Genomic DNA, 16,793 nt, shown 5'->3' with positions numbered 1-16,793 from the left:
TATTGGAAGGAGCCTCGCCGGCAATTGAATCAGTCATGTCCATATCTTATTGCCAAGAGTGACGAGGAAAGTAAAGCCAACTATGGAGTCTATTATGATTGAGAATTAAAACGGACACATGTTCCAATTCTCTATATCATTCAGCTCCAAGGCTCAACGGCCCGAAATCCGGCTATTCATGACCAGAACATCAGATAAAATATCAAATTTTCAATTTGCAATTGGGTACCAACCCGACTCAAAACATTAGGTCCTCTCAGGCGTTACAAGTTCCAGTGGATAAGACATCTCTAACACAGAGCATGAAACAAACACGTTTGACGCCACCTTTACGTTGGCATTCCAATAAACCACATGAAAACAGCAGCTCACATTCAGCTTTTATAGAGAGGCTCCTGTTGCTACCGAGCAGAATATTAGACTTCAATTGCCCCTTTAAGTTGCGCTGGCCACAAACCTCAGTTAATCAACCTGCTCGGCGCACTGATATTGGCATTTTATATTTGGTGCAGAGAGCCCATTATTCTCGATGAGATTTTGCATCACTTAACCAAATTCATTCATGCAATTTTTTTTTTTTTTCTTTTGCAACTGAACAACAGCAGCCTGCCGAAACAGTGGATTTTACGCGTGCACAACATAAAAGACGGCATTATTACAAATATCATCAAATTTCACGGGACAAATGGAACCACTTCTAATTCAGCACACAAAGTGGCAACGACAACCCCAAAATTTGAAGACTGACCAAAAATCAGTAAACTAGTTCAGCCCCGTTAGTATCAACAATTCAAGCCTCTCCATGTGATGACAAGTTCAATCCACACCAACCACACATATATTGCTAAAATCTTTGCATGAAGCCCCTCAAACATCTTCCTCAGACAAAACAAAGGGAACCAGACAAATAGTGAGGACGAAAGACTTCAGAAAGACATATCAACAGTGCATAACCGACCCATTCTAATTAGACAACAGGTTCATATGACACCTGACACCCGCCCGGGGGGGGGGGGCGGTAGAAAATTGTATGCATCCAGAACACTTAGCCAGTAAATGGCATCCATAGAAGTATAAGAAAGCAAGACCATATTAACAAAACCCAATCCAACACCAACCACAGCAGGGAGGAGTAGGAGCAGCTCTAAATAGTGTTCAGATTATAGCTGAAATAGAAGCGGCATGTGATGAAAACCTTTTAACTCTGGTAAATGTGCGTAAAAATTATTGTAACCACCAGTTAGTAAGTTACAAATACCATTTTACTAGTTAGTTAATGATATGCAAGTGAACATTTACCTTTCCTCGCTTCTCAATGACACACACTCACCAGGGGACGATGATACCCTGGCAAATTGACAAGGACAAACTCTTGCAGAATATGATACTCAAAACCTAAATCTTGCATGGAGAAGATGCTCGATCAAAACCTAGCTTAAACAGGTATTAATTAGATTGAATAAATGCAATGTCTTGATCACTCTCGTTGATGCTGAGTTGCCAACATGCTCACAAAAACACTATAAACTACATGTACTGCTGACAAAAACACTTTAAAACTATATGTACTTACTTTTTCGTAATGTACCAATTTTAAAACTCTAAATACACCAACATAACATCTACAATTTTTCTATAAAACAACCCTTCACGTTACTAGGCAATGCACAAAAGAATTCCCCGACCATACCAATCTCTCACCAGCAAAGGCAAAAGAATATCACATTACTTGCCATAGCAATTCATGCATTCTTACAAATTTCTGCACCTAAAAGTTGAAGGTCAGAGGGATGAAGTGCCAGAAAGACAAAATTGTACATTTTTTATTCACACCAGATGAACTCAGCTGAGACTTCCTTTATTTCTTACTGCAATCAAAAACTATCGTAAGCCGCCAAAAATAATCTCAAGAGCAAACAGCCAGCAAACTGAAAAGAGACCCAGCTGGTATGTTCTGTTTATTCTGTCCATGTCGTCTGTGCTTAACTTGTGTTTCCTTGCAAAAAGCTTCCTCTCTGAGTTATCAATATCCAGATGTAGAAAAGAAGCAACCAATACTCCTAAACTCCATCCTTGACAAATTCATACAAGTTGTGATCTATTTCATATCAGTTGAAATCTAATATCAGTTCCTAAAATCCATTACAACCTGACAACTCCTGTCATTCTCTTCTTCATTTAAAAAAAAGGCTAATTGAACTAAAGGAATGTTGCATTTCACTGACCATATTAAGTATTACTCAAAGGCAAGAAACACCAGAGTAGCCACTGTCCTACCTCGTCTACAACAAATACATGGGTATTCACTTTTTCAGTTCTCAACCTCATTTTCCAGAATAAAAGGGTTGATGATATTATCCCATGTAACCTCATCCCCGGAAAACTATCAAGCTAAAAACAATTAGATATAATAAGGAGGACTCAACCCTCAGTATGTCTGCCGCTCTGAAATTCACCAGACCCACAAGTAATTGAACTTACCAAGTACACATTTGTCAAATTTAAGATTTCCATGCCATATCAAGATCCGTCATGTATGCTGATACCCGTGGGTTATCTAGTACTCAGGAGAAAGGAAGCTCAACCAAAAAAATTACAAGTATACTTGGAAGTGGATGCCAAGAATCCCACTACAAAATGTTTTAGTAGTTCCACTACCCTACTGCTCTTATCTTAAAAGCTCAAACTCCACTAAGGTCATCAAAATGCCTGTTATGGAACAAATGTATGCTAAATCTGAGGCTGCAAGCTTATGCACTGAAAGCCAAGTGACTGGAAAAAATATTTTGTTGCTAAAAGATTATCTAAAAACCAGTTCAGTTCATAGACTCTGTGATTTGTTCTTTGACGCAGTTATTTTTTTGAAAAATATGATAACACCTGTTAGTAAATGATCATCTCATTGGTTTGCACATGTAATCAGGCTTCGATCGCCTAGTACAAAAAACTGCCCAGGTAATCAGGCTTAATAGGCACATGTAAAGTGCCCAATATACACCCTTATTGGCTTCTTTTTTTCATCCAAGCCTATTTCCATTCCTTACAAAGCTACTCTGTTACTCCTACCAACCCACATTACTCCCTCTGATCTACCTAATTTTTTGCTGACTATCATATCTTGGATAATGTATATCCTATGCTGCATTCACATCAAGTCAGACTTGTATGCTTGCTGAAGAAGATTTCACGCATGTCTCTCTAATATGCTTGATACAAGGTTATTAGAAATTTCTTGCAAGTCATAAGCATTACAAATCGCTCGCTTGAAAAAACTTGCACATTATGCCTTAATATAATTGATTTGAAAAGGATTTATAACAATTAGACGTCAAAATTCCCATGACCTAATTCTTTCCCCTCAAGGATGTACTTTCAGCCTAATAACAGCTCCAGGTCTACATTTATCCCACTATAATACCCCATAAACATGAAGAGTTAAAAACAACCCATCTATAAAAAGCAGATTCAAAGAAAAAATTCCCACTCTGCTCAGGTGCCAGAGACCAAGGCAAAGGAAAGTATCAAAATATAGATTAAGAAGAACTTACTATCAGAAATAGCTTGCTAAACAGCATAAATCTACAAAAATTCACACATGTACAGGTTGGAGGAGTTAAAAACATAGTTGGAAACAGAAATAGCTTGACATCAGAAACCAACTAATGACAAAGGAGATGAAAAATAAGAATATACTTACAGGATATCAGCAATCACAATGCCATAACCTACAAAAACAAATAATCATATTACTCAACTATTTCCCAGAAATTAGATCTGCTAAATGAGATAACTGCACCAAGTTCAGATTTGGACACACACCTAAAAAAATCCACCTGGAACAGCATCCAATAACCTCCAAAGCATATATTCCTCCAGAATGGCCAAATCAAAGATCAGAAGTAATGCAACCTCATTAGAATGGGGACCATCAAAGAAACAGAAATGACGCACACAATCACAGAGATCTCAGCAAAGGATAAATTTCATGCCAAAACAAATCAGTTTACAGCATGCACCAAACAATAATGCTTCAAAACAACTTTCAGTAAGAATGGGAACCATAGATTTTTCAAAATCACTTCTATGTATACACAACCACTAAGAAAGTTCTACACGCTACATGTAATCAAAAGAAAAGCCAAGACACACAAGGTCACATGACAAAATGATTCGCTTGAAATGGCTTTAAATGAACGTCAGTGATAAGCCAAATCTGACATCAAAGAAATATATGCAAAAGCATAGATTCATCCGTCTCACAATAAACACCTAGCAAACAAACCAAAATACCTTCTCCAGGTTGACTTTTAAGCATCTAAAGCACTGAACGGTTGCCTCATAGCAGAGATGGTACCCTGAATGAGAAATTTAATTAGACACCAGGACCCATATATTATCGCAAAAAGCAAAAACAGTGGCAACAAAACAAGAAAGAGGACCATAATCTAATGCGAGTATCCCTTATAAACCAATCATCAGCAATTAAAAAGGAAAAAGAAAATGAAGGGGGGAAAAGTGAGATGAAGAGAATAATACAAATTTCCAAAGTTAAGTTTTTATTTACAAAGAATTATTTCTGCCAACAAATCTAATTTTCGGGAGCACATTAAAGCCTGAGAGTTGAGTTACTGGAACCATATCTGGAATACAATATGAGGAAAGTCTAAAAAATAGAAAGTAATTGAAACTATTCTACTGAAGAGTTTCTTAATGGTCAACATTAAGATTGAGTACAAAAGGTAAATACGCCTTTGGCGAGTTATCTTACAATAGAAACAGAAAACACTCCACTGACAGAAGCGCCAAGTACGAGCTGTCTTCCAATCAAACATCACCACAATTGCGTTCAACATGCCAAGCACCGTTTCTAAAGCTCTTATAGCCAGCACAAAGAAGACAGACATTAATGCCCAATGATTAGAGAACAATATATAAATGCAGTCATATGATATTCAAATATCAAGCCCAACAGCATTTCGGTAGTCACAAATCAGCATCAATATTTCACTTGCCAGTGATGAATGGATGGCTCAATGCTTGTGATACAGTGATTCTTTTATCAGGATCCAACATGAATATCTTATCAAGAAGATCTTTAAAGTTGGCTAACATCTTTGGATCCTCACCAGGAGAACCCACAATCAAAGTTCCAAAATCTTTTGGCTTAACATTAAGAATCAGCCTCTTTACAGCCTGACAGAATAGAATATATATAAAGTTTATTAGAAAAAAACAGACAAGAACAAGAAATGCAAGTAATACAAAGCATATAATCACAAATAGAAAACCCTAAAGGATCACACAACCAAATTGATGATTACCTTCTTTGTGACAGGGTCCTCCTCAGTGGCAAGAAAATTCAGCCCCTGATCAAAGTGCTTGTCCTTAAATCCACCCTGTAGCAACAAAATAGGAAAAAAGCGATCAGTAAAAAAAAAAGTTGAGAACAAATAAAACTTCACTAAATTCTTCTGGAAAAAGAGACCAATTCTTAAAGCTAAAAGAGCGAGAAAGGAAGCATATATATCAAAAGAAAATATGGTGAAGGAATTATATTTGAAAGATACAAGCCACAGAATAAACTCTCAACTCCTCATTTCTGTTGTGTAAAAATGAGGTATCCATGTAACATCTCAAACACTATAAGAGAGATGCAAGAGCCCTAAATTCATGATTTAATGTTAGAGGAAAAACAAACAAACACCTATAAAGCTGTCTCTCACCTTACGAACCATCTTCTTTGGAAATGCGCCCTTAAGCTCCATATGAAGGCGAAGCATGTCATTATTTGTAGAACCAGGAAAAAGAACTTTTCCAGTGTAAATCTCAAATAAACAGCAACCAACTGACCACATATCCATGGGATGATCATATGGCAGACCCAGAACTAAGAAGAATAAAAAAATAAAAGCTTAAATACCTTAATGTAATAGAACTCAGCTTGCAGTAAAATAACTAATGTTGATCAGGCAATCAAGTCCTTCTTAGAAAGCAAATGACAAAGAAACAGACTTACTTATTTCTGGGGCACGATAAAATCGACTCACAAGATATGGAGTAATTTCATTTTTACCAGCAAACATGGCATTGCCAAAGTCACAAAGCTTCAATACATTCTTTGCTTCATTCACCTTAGGAAACAGCAAAAAGAATAAATAGGTTAGTATCAGAAAGAAGACCAGGGTAAAGAGGTATAGAAGGGAAAGATATTGAAGATAATTGAGTTTACCAGCATATTATCAGGCTTAATATCACAATGAAGCACACCACAATTCTTTAGATGTTTCAGTGCAATGAAGAGCTGCTTTGCATATGCCCTTACAGCAGTTAATTTAAGCCCAATATTACGACCAAACTTCTTCAAAACCTCACGAAGATTCATATGAAGAGATTCAAAAACTAAACAGAGATGATTCCGATACTTAAAGCTGGAAACAAAACGAACACAATGGCGTTTGTTCTCAGGGTCAGCACCAGCCAACTTTTTTAATATAACCAGTTCATCCATGCCAGCCTTCAACCTAACAGCGCAACAGAAAAAGAAGAATCAGTTCTGACAGACAAAGGACTAAAGGATGCATTATTAAACAGCTAAAGTCAGAAACTAAAGCAAGGAAAAGCTTAATTACTCACATGGTCTCATTATTGCGAATGATTTTTATCGCTACTTCTTCAGGATCACCAGATTTGGCCTTAAGATCCCTAGCACGAACTACTGTAGAGAAGACACCTTTGCCATGTGCAGCAATGATTTCATATCGACCATCAAGTAATTCTCCAAACCGATAGCCTGCAAAGAAAAAGGAACAATCAAGATTAGCAGATTAATATTGAACCGGACACTCCTCAAAAGGGATAATTAAGAGGATCAGATTCACCTAATCAATAGACAGTCCAGAAGAACTAAAAAGACAAGCAGATTCACTTGTTGTACCAGACACTCCAAAAAGGAACAAACAGGAAACTCATCACTTCTTTATCTAAATGTACCTCTTGTTAAAGCACAAAATGAAAATTAAGAAATAAACTTGACGTTCAAGCAGTAAAAAGATTAGAAAGAAAAAAAAACTTAAGAAATTACTTTATCAAATGAACAGTTAGTTAATATCACAACTTAGCTCCAAAAAGAAATTAGTCCGTGTGATAGAATAAATCTAGATTTCAGACACTTACTATAGTACCCTTCTGCATCATCCCAATTGTCATGTAGGCCACTCCTTTCAATTGCTAAACCATCACCCTTACCCTGAGGAAAATATTTGATAGCTAATCAATAAGTACGAGCTAATAAAATGAAGGAATAAGAAGTTATCAATCGACAATAAAACATGAATTTAGGCCACCACAGAAATACAGGAAAGGACAGTATAAACCAAAACGTTAGCCAGCTTAAGAACAAACAAGAAGCGATGAATTTATTAGTTGCAAAAGACAGTGGCAGATTAAGGCTTACCGTTTTACGAACACCAGCAGGAGACTCTCCAAATATATCATCAGAGAACATATCATTAGGTCTTTCACTCTGCAAAGTTGAATAATTCAGGCACAAACAGCAAAGGTTTAGCCAATTGTGAGAAATAAATTAGACAAAAATTTTGAAAAAAAATTCTAAAAAATTTACAAATACGAGCAACCAACTTGGAGACACATATAGCTGACAATGGGGACATTGAGCAGCTAGGGGAAACAATGCAGTCCACGACACATATCTCCAGCTGCCTACTAAATTTCAACCCACCTTTGGAGTACCGGCTCCGAGTCCACCAGTATCAGAAGGCTTCTCAATAGTAGAAACCCCATTTGGTGGAGGGGATTTTCCAACAGAAAAGGATGGGTCAGCAACATAGTCATCTTGGCCCTCATTTCGAAGATAATTAGATTCGAGAGCAACACTAACAGATGGTACCATCACTAATGGCTGTTCTCCTTGCTCTTTTACTGTTCCAGAAAAACAAATTTTTTTCAGGAGAATAGTAGATAAAAAGACAAGGCATATGCCCATGGAAAGTCAAGATGAGAAAAAAAAAATCAAATGTCTATCACATAAAAGCTCACTCCAAGGAAAAAAATCAAGCCATGAAAAATAGGTATTCAAGAAACCAATGCTGCTGCACTCCAAAGGAATCAAGTACAAAAAATATAGAACAAAGAAAACCTATTAATACAAATAAGGCAAAAGAAATACTATTACCTGTATTTTCTATTTTAGCTTCGGAGTGCTGATGTGATTTCTGACTTCTATATTTTTCTAGTATAGCTTCGCTTCGCCTCCTACTTTCCTCTTTAATTCTTTCAAGGTCATCTTCTTCCTGTTCTGCTAGTCGCAACACAATTTTTTCTTGGTAGTCTTCTTGTTCATTTTCATCTCTGTGATCAAAAAAATCAAACATTAGATGGAAGGAGGAAAAGGATGCTGATCATATTCAATATACTGATTGAGCAAAAAGTTACCTTCCAGACTTCTCATTTTCCCTTCCAGCCATATGCTTCTTAGAACCATCAATTTTTTCAGTATCACTTACACTTATCCTATCCTTGTGACCGGCTTCATCGTGCCTCCTATGCCTGTAATCATCAATCCTATCTTGCTCACCATAGCCATCATCAGCGTGATTGTGTTTAGAGTTCCTAAAGGACCTTTGACTATCTCTATCCCTATTTCTGTCCCTATTTCTATCTCGGCTGCTCCCTCTATCCCGCTCCCTCCTCCTTTCCCTCTCCTTCTCCCTCTCCCAGTCCCTGTGCCTCTCTCTCTCCTTTTCCCTCTCCCTCTCTTTCTCCCGCTCCCTAGCCCTTTCCCTCTCCCGCTCCTTCTCCCTTGTCCTCTCTCGCTCTCTGTCTCTTGTCCTGTCTCTGTCCACATCCCGGCTGCCCTCTCTATCCCTGTCCCGCATTTCTCGACTATGATGCCTTGTTGACCGACTACTGTGTCTGCTGTAACTCCTTTCTTCATCCCTAAATGATTCTCTGCTGGCAGGTTGGTAATCCCTGCTGGATTCATGCTCCTCATCTGAATCACTCCTATTCTTTCTTCGTGAATAATCGTTATATGTTTTTGGTGTATTGAGTAAAGAACCCTCTCGGAAAATGCTTTGCGACCTAGACCTTCCTCGAGACTGATCACGTGACTTTGGACAGCTCCCACTTCGAACCCTTTCACGGTGTCTGTCCCGTGACGGTGACCTTGAGAAATCCCTTTTTTGCCCACCTTCAGCTAACAATTCATTAGTCTCCCTCAAAATACTTTCTTCATTAGAGTAGTCATTTCTCCAACTATGTTCTTCAACAGTTAACTCATCCTTACGGTATTCATGCACAAACTCACCATTAGACATATGTTCAGTTCTGGAAGTTCTTTTCTGACCCAAATCATTATATTTCTTCCTCGCAAAACATCCATCATCTTCCCCATCAATCCTAAAATCACTCGATGCCCCCATCTTTCCATCCTCTTCATTCATACCTTCTTCAGAAGGCAAACAACAGGTACGATTCTTCCCCTCTTGATATACATCCACCTTCTGCAGAACACAACCAAAGTAGCTGGTTAACCACACAAACCTCAAATCTACTATGTCCAAGCAAAACAAAGTTAACAAAGTATGCCCCCACAAATAAATAAATAAATAACCATAAAATTTGTTCTTACAAATCCACTGAAAGCCATCTGTCTTCAGAATCTCCTATAGAACTTTTGCCTGGGAAAAAATGTAAAACCGGAGTGCACAGCTCCAGATGGAATTCAAATTCTCATGTCCGTTTGGTGGAAAACATGTACTAAAATTTCACAACAAAACCGATGACTCCACTAGCAATTGCAGAAAACAATTAGTAAACTCTTTAATTAGATATGATCAAAATATCAAATTAAAACACATTGAATAACTTCCTGTTTAATTGCTGACAAATCTTGATACCAGGAGTAAAAAAAATCCTAATTATATGCCTGTTACATAAATAAAGATATAAATCCGGCATTTAAAGTGGGTAAAATGGGTTCTAGTAAAAAAGGGTCAAAGGCACAATGTAAGCATACTTCATATTTAAGTTCAGCAGGAGAAACACAAGGAAGCGAAAACTTTGGAAGCATACTACATTGACCACGCCAAAGACACAAAAGCTGATATTCCAGACGAGTAAACAAACTTTCAATTTCCATATGGGAAGGTTTCCATTAATTTTCTCCGCAACCAAACAGCTTAATTTCTAAACTTTACAAACAGAAATGAAACTCTCCCAAGAAAAATAACAAAATAAATAAAAAGCAAGGGGAATCTGAACACACCATGTGAGAATTGTCAGAATGGCCGCCGCGAACAGCCCCAATCTCTCCAGACTCCACATCAGAACCACGCTCTTTCTCCTTTTTCACCTCATCTCCATCGATACGAGAACCACCACCACCACCCTCACCCTCATCAACAATCTCTCCTTCTTCCATATCATAATCAATCCCCAAAACTGAACCAGAAATAACAGCCGCACTAGTTGTGCCACCAGTTGCAGCATCAACCACCGCATTCTCATTACTCTTCCGTTCCTCTTCTAGATTCTCTTCCATCTCGATTTCAGCTTCAGCTGTTGCGTCCTCAACTCTGTCCTCCTTCTTGCTGCGGTGGTGATGGTGGTGGCGATGATGCCGGTGATGTTTATGGTGGCGGTGCTTCCGCCGTTTCGAAGGTGCTTCGGCGTCGTTGTTCTCGTCGTCAGAAGGAGAGCGGCGGTGCTTGCGACGCGTGGGTTCATTGGAGCCGCTCGCCATTAGCTGAAATTCGAAACGAAGCGACTTCAGTTAAACACTAAATTGGAAATCAGACGAGATTTCCAGTTTTTAGGGTTAGGGTTTGGGGGGGTTGAAGAAGAAGAACAAGGGAATTTGGATTCTAAGGCTACTTGGTTAGATCCGCGTATGATAATTAGGATTATGCGAATAGATAAACTGGGCTCCGGTTTACTATATACGTACTCAAACTAAAGACTGAATATCATAAAGCTCCCCAGCTTTTAAGATAATTACGGAATTCCTCTTTCTTTTACTCATTTATTTTTTGTTTTCCTTTTTTGGGAAATGATTCTAGTCAAAGAGAAATTAGAAGCCGATAAAGGAAATTTTTATTTAGTGCCTCAAAGTGGATTTAAGTCAGCTTGCAGATTTGATTTATTTGCCAAAATCGAGTTTATTTAAAGTAGTGAAAAAGTTACAAATATGAACATTTCGAAGATTTTTCATTTTTGAGCAATAAATAAATATAATTGTCCTTATATGTTAATTAGAACCACTCCAAATGTTTGCAAAACTATTTTGTCATGTTTAATAATTATATTTAACATATTCAAATTAATGAATTCAAATTTTAACATATTCAAACGCATTTAATAATCAAAGTTTAAAACATCTGAATTTACTAAGCGGCACTTAATTTTTTGGACAAAATTTGCTCCAAAAAATAAGTGATAAACTATGCACTTATCACTTAATATGATATACACTCAAATATATCAAATTTAGCACTTAACAATTCATTAACTTAATAGAATCAGATTTCAGATTTCAGACAACAACTTATCGCTTAATGTGATATACACTCAAATGTATCAAATTTAGTACTTAATAATTCACTAATTTAATGGATTTAGATTTCAATTTTATCAAAAGGTTATATTAGTTCAAATCAAAAGCGTAATGAATGTAGACGAATCCAACTCGAACCTGTTATGCGCATGTATGTTAACAATCTATTGAGGTCAAGGAAATTGAATGCTAAAAGAAAGAAAAAGCCAAAGAGCGGGGAGGTAGTCTAAACCAATGTACAAATGTTACTAAATCTTAACATGTACATTTCCAATCCTACTTCTTCTTTCGATTTTCCTTCCTTCATCTTTTTCAGACAAATCCATTAGGTTCCCCCCCGGAGTCTTCCTGTTCTCCCAGAATCGGTCTCTTGTCTAAAATTAACATCTGGTGGTGCCCTTTTTCGTTAGGTTCATGACTGACATTTTTTTTTCCCACCCAAACCAGGAGAAATTGAAACTAGGCATGTTGAGCTATGGCATGAGGGTCCGGGACTTGGAGATGGGGCATTGGAATGGTATGGTCTGGGACATGGGTTGGTGCTGGCCCTTGTTCTGTATGTCCATCACTGCCACTGCTTAATCCCTCTATTTCCAGAATCTCGACTCTTCTTTTCATCTTCTTCCTTATCTTTATTGCTATATCCGCTGGAACGAATCTCCCACACACGATTACCCTTGAATGTTGCTTCTCTATCGAGTGTGTCTCAATTTCTTCATGCATCAAAGGGAAAAAAAAAAGATGGAATTTTTATGTTATTGACTGAAGTAATTACGCAAAATAACAGAGCAGAAAACATAGGAAAAAATGCCCGGCAGACCTTTCATCCTGAGAATTATTCTCCTCATTTTTCTGCAGCATCCATTGCAGTCTAAACTAATCTTCATCACCATGCAACAAACCTGAAAATCATGACAAGCAATGCGAAGTCTTGGTTATTCCTCTTTCAGCATTGAAAATTCGACGAGTGACTAGCTATTATTTGCTGGCATATTTTTGTTGGTTTTCTCAAATTGACTGCTATATCGTTGGTTCCAATAGGAAATAGGAATTCACAAAAGGTCAAAAGGGAAAAAGGGGAAAGAAAGGGGTTGAAAAGAGAATGACAGGAATTGTAAGAGATTGTGCAGCCAGAGTACTTGCCTGTCCGGGCATAGCTTAAAGATGATCAAAAGTTGGGAAATGTCGGCTTTGTTATAAAAAGGACTATGTGAGGTACGATGGGTGATATCTCCAAGACTTGACTGAAAATGGAAAGGTTGCTTTCTGGCCAGCTGAAGCATCTAATTCCATTCCCCTTTGGAACCTAAGGGAAGGGGAGGAGGAAACTGGTGGTTTTGGTTAACTTCCTCAACTTGTCATCCCTTAATTGATTCAAAATTCATGATCCCGTTGAAGCAAGCATCATCCATTTCTTTAATGGTTTGTATCATTTCATACATCATTTGGAAACCATCTTTTTCTTGTCAAGAAGGTTGATGATCTAATGCCTATTTCCCTAAAGGTTCAAGCATGTAAAATCACACGAGTCTTAATCACATTATTATTGTCCAAGCATGGAAGTGGGAAAATCAACAGCTAAGTAGAAAAAACAAATCCAATCCTTCCAATCAAATTTTCAAGATTTTCCGAATTCTTCTCCTACTAAAATATACAACTAATTTTGCTGTTATTCAAGGCATCCGTGTCAGCAAATCTACTTAAGTATGAATTACACACTCTTGCTCGTAAAAAAGGAAAAAAAAAAACTATATGTGCTAATTAATTTTCAAGACACTTTTTTGCTTTGTTATGTTTCTTGAATCTATAATCCGGAGAATTAATGAATATCAGCGGCATGTGGAGAAACTTAGGCGCATGAGCAATATGGCTAGTTTGCTGAGCCGAGCAACTGGGGGGCGCGGTGCAGAAGCTCCTCCCCTATCCGCTTCCGTGGGAAGCCTGCAAGTGACCGTCACCCTTTTTTCCAGCACGCTGACGACCACAGAATCTGTCTCTCCTGAAATTTACAGTATTATCGTGTCAGGTATTGCTTGGCGGATGAGTAACATATAGCCATCTTTACGGGTCTGTTTGATTGGAAGTAAAATGTTTTCCTTGGGAAAATATTTTCCGTGGAAGTAATTTTCCATTAAAATCATTTCCCTTTCATCATTTTCAGGTGTTTGGTTAGCTTATTAAAAATATTTTTTTACTTCATTTTTCTGGTGTTTGTTTAACTTTTGAAATATTTTCACTTTTATCTTTATCTTTACTTTCTACACATTATAACTACATATTTCTTCCCATGCAAAATAAGAAAATTTATCTCATTGTTTAACTTTAAAAAATCTTGGAAAATGTATATATGAATAAAAAATATCTCCTTAAGCAATAAACAAATTGCTGACCATTTAGTGTCAAATATCAATCACATGCAATGCTTATTGTGACATATATCTTGCACTCTCACTGCTGAAAGTTTCTCTAGAAAAATATGTCCCTATTATACATAATTAATTACTAGCATAGGATGAGCAGGATGAGATTTTTTTTTTATTTTGAATATACTAGGGGGAGGGTTGGGTTGGGTTGGATGGTACGGGGGAGGGAGTGTAAGGAAGAGGTCTTGGGTTCGAGTCCTCCTGTTTACACTAAAAAAAAAAAAGAACATACTACAAGATGTTTTCAGTAAGTTTGGAACATACTACAGGCGGGATGCATGCATTTCGGAAAACAACTTCAGTAAGTTTAGAAGGGAAGTTGTTTTCCATAAGATGAGTGAAAATATTTTACACAGTAACTTTTGTGCAACCAAACACGGGAAATTAGGAAAATATTTTCCTGGAAAACATTTTCACCCGAAACAAACGGACCCTACATCTAGAGTAAAGTCCAAAACTTCATCAATTGTGATATGAGTAAAATTGTAAAATAATATTTGGCATAAATCTCACTATCCAAACACCAGTTATTATATAATCAATGGCTCCTTCAACAGTTGGCCAGTATAAAAGACTTAAATCTTAGTGAGATGGGACGTGGGGTTTAAACCTTGTCTTTCTTCACTTTATCACTAACATGTGGCTTCTTTTAATCCATATAGATATATACCCATTTGGTCTGATAATGATTTAGTTTCCTGTCGATTTTCCAATGGTCCAGTTGGGTCCTCTCCTAAAATATGTTAGAGTAAGAGTAGAAATAGAATAAATGTTACCGATTGATTAAAAAAATACACACACACATACACACATTTATGTTATTGTATTTGCAAGACGATTCACAATGATCCAGTTGGATCCCCACTCTAGAATATACTATTACAGTAAGAGTAGAGTAAACGTTATTAATTGATTAAAAAAAAAAGCGCGCACACATACACACATTTATGTTATTGTATTCACAAGACGATTAAAAATTAGCTTTATTGATTTTCACCTGTGCTATTGAAGCGCATCTTTTATGTTCTTCTGTACAATTTAGTAAAAACAACAAGAACATCAACATCAATTGTTAAAATCATCGACCATGGGCTACATGGCTAAATGGCGGTATGAGACCATTATTGATATACTGCAGAGATCCTAGCCTTCACCATTATTGATAAACTTGACCACCTAGTCACATTAGAGCTATTAATAACAAAAGGGTGAGGTTGTTGAGTTCATCTTTCTTGCTCTCTCTCTCCCCCACCACCCCCCTCTCTTCTCAATCATATTTCCTGGACGAAAGGTCTTGGTTAATGGGACACTTTAAATCCCTTTCACTTTTGAGAAAAACCCAAAATAGAATGGTACAATTGATAAAAAGTAGGGTAAAGCTGCAGAATGCAACCGCTCCCACAGTGAGGGGCCGGGTAACGTCTCTTTGGTACACCAATGTCAACCAAACACCATACAGGAGTAACAGGACTGCAGGTTAGACTATTCATATATAATTTGATTAAAATAGTACATTGATTGCTTCCAAGTCTCATAAAAAATGTTCATTTGAGAAGGACCAAGAATAAAGAATAAAATACCATTCCAAGTCTTTGATTCATTCCTCGTGTGCAGCTCACCATTTTTAACACCATGTAAGAAAACCAATTTTTTATGTGTTTTGGCGTGGCATGAAAACATGGCACACCACTCAAATGAATTTGTGAGAGTTTGTATGAAACCTTGATTTTATCATCTTTTCTTAATCTCAAACTTTTGGCGATTCATGGTAAAGTTATTCCCTTAACGGATATAGTCAATTACAGCCACCACCCCCACAAATTCCCAGAAGGCTAGAACACATAGTGACAGGTGAAGTCCAAATAGTTCTCCAAAAGGGACCAAAAATAATTGCACTTTGGAATCCAATGAAAAGGTCCACTGGCTTTTGGAAGAAAATCAAATGAGATACTCCAACAACAACGGTCTGCACACAAATGGCTGTCATGATTTCGCACCACAATCTAAAGTCATGATATCTACTGCTAGGATGGAGGAGACAATATTCACTGCCAAAACACTCTGGAGAAAAGCAACTCTAGTTAACAAGGTGAAACGCGGAAGGAAGAAAAGACTTACCATTCATTTTAGACATGACTTCTGCTACTCTTTGTTGACATTTCGCACATCTAAAATCTGCCAAGAAGACGACTTCCTGAACCTGCAAATTTCAACCAAAGATGAGAGCTTCCCCGGAGTGCATCATCCCAGATATCAACTATGCTAAAGCTTGAAACTCCATAACCATCAAGAATCATATCATCAAAGATATACCAGCTAGAGAAGAGCACTCACGACAGGTATCGCTAAGGATTCAATAGAAGCAAGCGTAGGCCGAGAAATCGACATGCCCCTTGACTTCTTTTCTTGAATTGGACTGAAATTGTTCTTGCTCTGATCATCAACGAGGACAAATGCTTCACTTTTTGTTGTGTTGCACTAACTTTTTCAAGAAAACACAGCAACAACATATTATCTATCCTGTCCAACTTGGTAGGCTTGAAAGCTCATTTTCACTTTTGCCAGAAGAGACAAAGACAGGGAGTTTGGTAAGAGTGGGAAAAGGATTTACTAACTTCTCTGAGAACAAAAATAGAGCAGCCCCATCCTTTATAGATGCTCCGTATGTTGTTGGAGAAGAAGGGTGCTTAATAAATAGTAGTAAGAAAAAAATTTGTTGAAACAAAGGCTTCATAAAGTGGAAAAGCCATCATGCGACAGAGATGCTTTCACTCTACAAACAGCAGCCCCACAGTACC

The 16,793-nt window shown here is 37.4% G+C and overlaps 2 protein-coding genes and 1 long non-coding RNA gene across 8 annotated transcripts; all 3 read right to left on the bottom strand.

The window, feature by feature from the left end:
• Positions 1-14: 14 nt before the first annotated feature.
• LOC113718965 (uncharacterized) lies at positions 15-10,939 on the bottom strand. 6 transcript variants are annotated; one of them, XR_011825277.1, is made up of 16 exons: positions 10,286-10,939; positions 8,452-9,521; positions 8,192-8,367; positions 7,739-7,938; positions 7,454-7,522; positions 7,174-7,246; positions 6,634-6,790; positions 6,230-6,521; positions 6,017-6,131; positions 5,724-5,887; positions 5,322-5,396; positions 4,769-5,193; positions 4,291-4,355; positions 3,820-3,870; positions 3,698-3,725; positions 15-875 (listed from the first exon to the last, which is right to left on the bottom strand). XR_011825277.1 is itself a non-coding variant. In XM_027243909.2 (13 exons), the coding sequence occupies exons 1-13, from the start codon at positions 10,760-10,762 to the stop codon at positions 4,868-4,870; spliced, it is 3,057 nt and encodes a 1,018-aa protein (XP_027099710.1). In that variant the 5' UTR covers positions 10,763-10,939; the 3' UTR covers positions 4,540-4,867. The 6 variants fall into 6 exon arrangements, 1 of the variants encoding a protein (XP_027099710.1); XR_011825278.1 differs by having other exon boundaries at positions 15-606; XR_003454684.2 differs by having other exon boundaries at positions 632-3,579.
• Positions 10,940-11,722: 783 nt separating this feature from the next.
• Positions 11,723-12,727, bottom strand: LOC113718968 (heavy metal-associated isoprenylated plant protein 19). The gene is made up of 3 exons (XM_027243914.2): positions 12,716-12,727; positions 12,393-12,474; positions 11,723-12,285 (listed from the first exon to the last, which is right to left on the bottom strand). Exons 1-3 carry the CDS (start codon positions 12,725-12,727, stop codon positions 12,032-12,034), a joined length of 348 nt encoding a protein of 115 aa, XP_027099715.2. The 3' UTR covers positions 11,723-12,031.
• A 713-nt stretch (positions 12,728-13,440) lies between these two features.
• LOC113718967 (uncharacterized) lies at positions 13,441-16,793 on the bottom strand. Its single transcript, XR_011824906.1, has 3 exons — positions 16,309-16,793; positions 16,114-16,195; positions 13,441-13,571 (listed from the first exon to the last, which is right to left on the bottom strand). It is a non-coding gene; the product is annotated as an uncharacterized lncRNA (long non-coding RNA).

This window comes from Coffea arabica, chromosome 11e (genome assembly GCF_036785885.1).
Source record: "Coffea arabica cultivar ET-39 chromosome 11e, Coffea Arabica ET-39 HiFi, whole genome shotgun sequence".
NCBI classification, from domain to species: Eukaryota; Viridiplantae; Streptophyta; class Magnoliopsida; order Gentianales; family Rubiaceae; genus Coffea; species Coffea arabica.
This window is presented reverse-complemented; position numbering and strand designations above follow the sequence as displayed.